This window comes from Lactuca serriola, chromosome 8 (assembly GCF_051521515.1).
Source record: "Lactuca serriola cultivar US96UC23 chromosome 8, Lser_US96UC23_V15, whole genome shotgun sequence".
In the NCBI taxonomy this organism is placed as follows: domain Eukaryota; kingdom Viridiplantae; phylum Streptophyta; class Magnoliopsida; order Asterales; family Asteraceae; genus Lactuca; species Lactuca serriola.
Window position 1 is genome coordinate 242,887,779 of NC_136415.1, and position 6,202 is coordinate 242,893,980.

The window sequence follows — 6,202 nt, forward strand, 5'->3', positions numbered from 1 at the left end:
CTAGAATGTCAAGATGATGAATAAAATGTTGCTTATATAGGGGTAAAACCCCAAAATTAGGGTTTGATGCTAGTACACCCCCGTACCCTTTCGTACGCTCGACGTACTCAAAGATCACCCATGACCAACTTAAAGAGATGAAAAGTATACAATAATAATAATATATATGTAAATTATGTGTTTATATTGTGGTAATAGAATGTATGCGTTAATAAAAAGTTTAATTGACTGAATATGTTAACCACACAATATGAAAGGACTAATTAAATTTGACTTTTTGAGATACAAAATAAAAACTCGAATTAAGGATATTTGCTATGTAGATGATATGGTCCAACTATGTTGGACTTATTAAAACATTCGATATTAGGGGCTCGTGTCACGTGGTGTCATGCATGTTTTGTTGATGTAGCCGTCGCTTCACGCCTGAACACCACCCCTATCTAGGAGCAGTGGAGAGAAGAAGAAGAAGTTTGGTGTTGATGTGATTTGGTGAGTTGTTAGGGGTATATCGAATAACCTTGTGTTTTCTCTAACAAAATAGATTTTCATCATCATGTTTACACAAATAAAGTACAATTGTGGAGAAGAATAATAATCCCAAATACTCTCTAAGTTGCAACGAAATTATCTAGGTTTTGTATTTTCTTATTCTTTCAAGCAGTTTTCCAAATAAATAATATATTCCTATTTTGGTTTCGTAAAATTAATTATATTTTTAATATACTTTTATTACGTCCCACCAACTTCCGCTAGAAATACAACTTATCCTAATCGTAAGTCAAATTTTACACATGAAAATATCCATATCACGGATGGCATACAAATATACCTATGCATATTCATATACATATACATGTATATATGTGTGTATGTACATAAATGTATATGAAGAAAAATTCATAAAAAGGTGTACGTACATAAATGTCTATGAAAAAAAATTTATAAAAATTCCCGAAAATCACAAAGTGTCCAGAGCAAGGAAGGTGATGATCAGGCTTGAAACTAAGACATCTCTTATTGATTATCACATCCTTACCACCAGGTCACTTATGCGGGGACAACAAGACCCATTAAAGAGAAAATGGTCATTTAAACCTTTGAATGCTCTTTAAATACAATAAACATATGCAAACTGTAATTGCTATGAAATGCTTTACCTTTTTCTTTTATTAATTTAAGATTTGTCTCATAAGGTACTGCCACCACAAAAACCCATGGATCAATTTCAGTTTCAGTTTGTCTCCTTCACTTTGCGTTTAATCTCTTGCCCAAGGGCCTAAATCCCTTCACAATTTTTATTCTTCAGTACAATGATGCTAGAACTCTAGAATTACAGATGAATTCCTTTCTATATCTATATCTAACCAAAGAACAACACCGAATGATATTCAGATTGCAAGTAACAAAAGTGGATTACAAAGAAGAAAGAATATGGAAATTTAAATTCTGGAAGAGAAACAACAAACACATAAACATATAAAGAGGTAAAAGATGAAAATTTTCATAGAAACTAGGATGGCAATTATAGGGTCAAATATTTGAGGTAGAACAAAACATCAACAGAAAATAAGATAAATGAAAAGTGGCGGATGCAGTGCAGCAAAAGATCGAGAGCATCAAAGCAGGGTACTTCAAGTTAAAATACCACCACTTGTGGATTTTATGAATTCCCACGAGATTCAATTTCATTATAATCTAATCTGACAACTTCATTTTGTGTAAGTACAGAATCCAACAAAATTTAAAAAAGGAAACGTTTAAACAACACCTATATCACAAATGTCATACATATATAAAATCCAAATAGTAGCATAAATAAGCACAAAAGGTGTATTAAGAAGTAAAACAATCATAACTAATATACACTTAGGAAATATTCTCAATGGTTTCCTCCACAAACGTGAAAAGCTTCTGTCTCCACTGCTTCATGAGCAACAAAAGTCCAATAACACCCCAAAACCCTGTTGCAAAACCACACGTTACATCTACGTAATACCATGTCTTCAACCATGCTTTGGTAGGTGCATCAGTCTGTTTGTATTTCTTCTTGGGCATTGTTATTGTTGTTGTTGTTGGGTTTTCATGATCTGAGCAATTGTTTGGCAATGGAGGTCCACACAGATCTTTGTTCCCAGCATATATTGATGGATCATCAATAAGGGTCTGCAACTGATGGCCTGTTGGAATTCGTCCCGACAAGTTGTTGTGTGACAGATTCAGATGGCTCAAAAAAGTCAAAGCTGCCATGCTTGGAGGGATCATCCCGGTCAACTTGTTTCCAGATAAATCAAGAGATTCTAACCTCATCATGTTTCCAATGTTTTCTGGAATTCTCCCACTGAGATGATTATTAGACAAATTGAGACCAATCAGCATAGAGAGTGCGGTTAGCTCCACAGGTATTTCTCCAACAAGTTTATTGCTTGAAAGGTCCATGTTATAGACTATATCCCAGGTTGTTGTATATTCAAGATCAACACCTTTGATTACTTGAATCACCTTTTCATAAACATGCTCACTCTCAGATAGTTTCCTTCTAACCATGGCATCCAAGTTTCCTAGACACGCAGGGATGGTTCCCGTTAAGTTGTTGTATGCAACATCCAAAATATGAAGCTTTGAACATTTACATAATGATAGAGGAATTTTTCCGGTGAAGTAATTTTTGTGTAACCTTAAGACCATCAAAGATAGAAGGTTTTCGCCAATCCAATCTGGTAGATTTCCAGAAAAATTATTATCACCCAAATCTAAAACACTTAAATTGCGTAACTTCCCCAATTCTCGAGGGACTTCACCAACAAAGTTATTGTCATTCAATTGTAACCAAACTAACGATGAAGAATTAAATGCTATAAAACTTGGAATGAAACCTGAGAGCTGATTTGAGCTAAATATCATCGCAAACAACTTTTGCAGATTCTGAAGACACTTGGGAATTTTCCCTGTTAACCTATTTCTAGAAAGATCAAGTATTTCCAAGTCTGTCCTTCTACACAATGACCTTGGTATCGACTCGTTGAAAAGGTTATTTTCTAGAGATAATACCCGGTCAACTCGATATCCGGACACATAAAAGTTTCCACCATTAGGAAGGTTTGTTAAAGATCCACTGAGTTTGTTGTGAGAGAGATCTAAGAAAGGAATGACAGGCATCTCACGCAACCATGTGGGCAAAGGTCCTGAAATTGAAGCATTCGACAACACTAACGTCTCAACTGTCCTTTGATTTTGAAGCCATTGAGGGAATTCACTTCCGATATTGCAAGAAATGATTTTAAAAGACACCAATTGGAATGGAGGTATCCACTCACGTGAAACTTTGAATGTCAGTTTAGTGTTATAAGAAGTATCCAAATACTTCAACATTGAAAGATTAGCAAAATGGGCTTCATAAACTACTCCTTCCAAAGAATTGTAAGAAATATCTAGAGAATGGAGTTTGGAAAGTTGCCCAACTGAAACCGGAATAGCTCCCCTTAACTGATTGGATCCTAGATTCAGATCAGTTAAATCTGCTGATTTTCCAAAGAAGTCTGGAATTGAACCATTCAATTGATTGAAAGAAAGGTCAAGTTTGGAGAGTTTCCCAAAGAATGTTGGAATAGGATCTGTGAACTCGTTATATGATAGATCTAATACCTCTAAGAATCTTAATCTTCTTAGAGATTCAGGGATTGGACCTGTCAATCTGTTGTTCGAGAGATCAAGCTCTAAAAGGTTAGGCATAGTAGAAACTGATGAACTCAACATGTTTCCCGAAAGATAAAGAAATCTTAGTGAAGTCATGTTTGTTAAAATGGATGGAAATATGCCTCCAATTGAATTATCGCTAAGATCCAGGTGTTGGATGTTAGAAATAGTACTGAGATTGAGATGAGGGGAAGACAGAAATGTCTTGTTCAGCTCACAATGTGACATGTGCAGCTCTGTTAAAGAAGGGATCATTTTTAGAAAGTCTGCAAAGTTCCATGCCAAACTAAGATCAAAGTTTGAAAGATCCAGGAATGTCAGGGATGTCAAGTTCTGAAAAAAGCCAGGAAGTGGACCTGTGAAGGAATTGAAGCTAAGATCCAGGTGTTTGATGTTGGGAAGTGTTCTACTTGAATTAAGAAAAGGACCAAGATTAGAAAGTCCACAACCACGCAAACTTAACTCTTTTAACGAAGGAAGATTGTAAAGCACCATGCCCATGTTCTTTGCTCCGCCAAGATCCACCCAACTCAAATCGAGATGCTGGAGTGATGGAAGGCCAAAAGTCCATGACATATCATCTGACATCAGCTCATCATTCCAACTGAGATCCAAAACCTTTAAATTAGAAAGATTTCCAATGTGAGGAGGAATAATACCTCGAAATCCAGCAGTCGAGAGATTGAGGTATGTCATTTGTTTGAAGGATCCAATAAACTCAGGGATGCGGCTTCCTCTAAAATCATTCTCACTCAAGTCCAAGTGATTTAGATGACTCAATTCTACCAAAGAAGAGTTCACCTCATTACCAACTACGAAATGGAGATTCAGGCTTTCAACTCTTCCAGTGAGACTGTCACACTGGATTCCTTCCCACCTGCAACAGTCATTGCCAATCCATGATGACAACATTCCAGAAAAATCTTTCACACTATGTTTAAACTTGAGAAGAGCAAGGCGCTCTTGCTCAAAGCAAATGATGCTAGTATTTTCAACACTCAAACAAGTATATGTGGTTGCAAGTAAGAAAAAACTTGTGAAAATGAGATGGAGCCCCAAACCACTCAGAGTCCCCATTATCAACCCTAGTTGGGTTTAATTTGCAAGAAAGTTGATGTGGAAAGATGACTTGTTATGATGAACTGATGGATTGTTATGATGAAGAAACCAATTCAATTAATATAAAGCCGTATATCAAGAGCTTATTGACAGGAAAGACTTGGAAGTCAATGCACAAGACTTGAAAGACTTGGAACTTAATGGACATTTTTATCCACACGTTGGTATCCTTTTGTTTTAGACCTATTTTGTTTTTCAAAATCAAACTTAAAGTGGTTTATGAAACGTTGGTTGTGGGCATGGAATTTTTAATACAATATAGTATAACGTGTGTGTATCTAATAATATCTTCAACTGTTAGACTGAATCAATCAAAGGCTGTGACTGGCAATAACATTTTTTAGATTCACTGAAAGATGGATGGCAGACTTCAAGCTGAAATGAATACACAAAGTCAATTTAAAATAACGTCTCATCATTTTTATCTAATAATATCTTCAATATAAGTAGCTTTATAATTAAAAAAACTGTGTCAAGAAGAATAATATTTTCTTTAATGTGATACACCAATATTGTTAAAAAAAATTATTTTAGCAAATTTGTGTGGTTAAATTAGAATGCTTTTGGTATAGTCTATGCCCCCTGGCACATGTGAATCTATTTTATCCACAAGTCTTCACCCCCTAATAACACTCGAGAAATTAAATTACCTCCTACCTTTTATGCCTACAATTATTCCTACCCACTAAAATTATGACAAATCACCATTCAATTTAATTGTAATTGATATATTCCTAATATAACCTTAAGGAGTTAGTTAAAAAAATATGAAATGATGACACTTGTCATAATTTTATTGGGTAGGAACATTTGTAGGCATAAAAAGTAGGAAGCAATTTAATTTCTCATAACACTCACATATAGAAATAGTGCCATGATTGATTGACCAAGCATCTTTCTTGGGGAAATTTCCATGCAACTTCTTCCTAACAAATATGTTCCTCTTTCTTATTATTGAAAGAGTTAATTTCTTAACGTTTCGTGCACATTATTAACTATGGATGACATAATAAGTGCATTTAACTGTGAAGAGCGCCTCCTTTTGATTAAAAGGAGTGACTTGAAAACTAGAACCAGAATCGTTAATCAGGGAATTAGAGCCAATTGTAGTTATACAAATTTACATTTGTATCATATACTTGATATTTACCAAATGGTCTTTGGCCTAGCGGTATGGAGTGACTCTCTCAAATGAGAGGTCATGGGTTCAAGTCTCATTAGGAGACATAGATGGTGTTTAGGATTAGGAACATGATAGTTTGTTGTTTAAAAAAAAATATTGCTATTTATTATGCTCTTAAAAAACTCATTAATTTGACTTTATATACTAATGAAATTGATACGTCCAGGCGTTTTGAGTTGAATTAGTATCTTTACTTTGAATTAG

At 34.9% G+C, this 6,202-nt stretch overlaps 1 protein-coding gene across 1 annotated transcript; it reads right to left on the reverse strand.

Annotated features, from left to right (window-relative positions):
• Positions 1-1,681: 1,681 nt before the first annotated feature.
• On the reverse strand, positions 1,682-4,841 carry LOC145070957 (receptor-like protein EIX2). Its single transcript, XM_079017904.1, has one exon. It carries the CDS (start codon positions 4,771-4,773, stop codon positions 1,870-1,872), a length of 2,904 nt encoding a protein of 967 aa, XP_078874030.1. The 5' UTR covers positions 4,774-4,841; the 3' UTR covers positions 1,682-1,869.
• Positions 4,842-6,202: the final 1,361 nt, after the last annotated feature.

Coding starts and splice junctions, on each gene's coding strand:
- LOC145070957 (XM_079017904.1), bottom strand. CDS start 4,773: ATGGGGACTCTGAGTGGTTTGGGGCTCCATCTCATTTTCACAAGTTTT.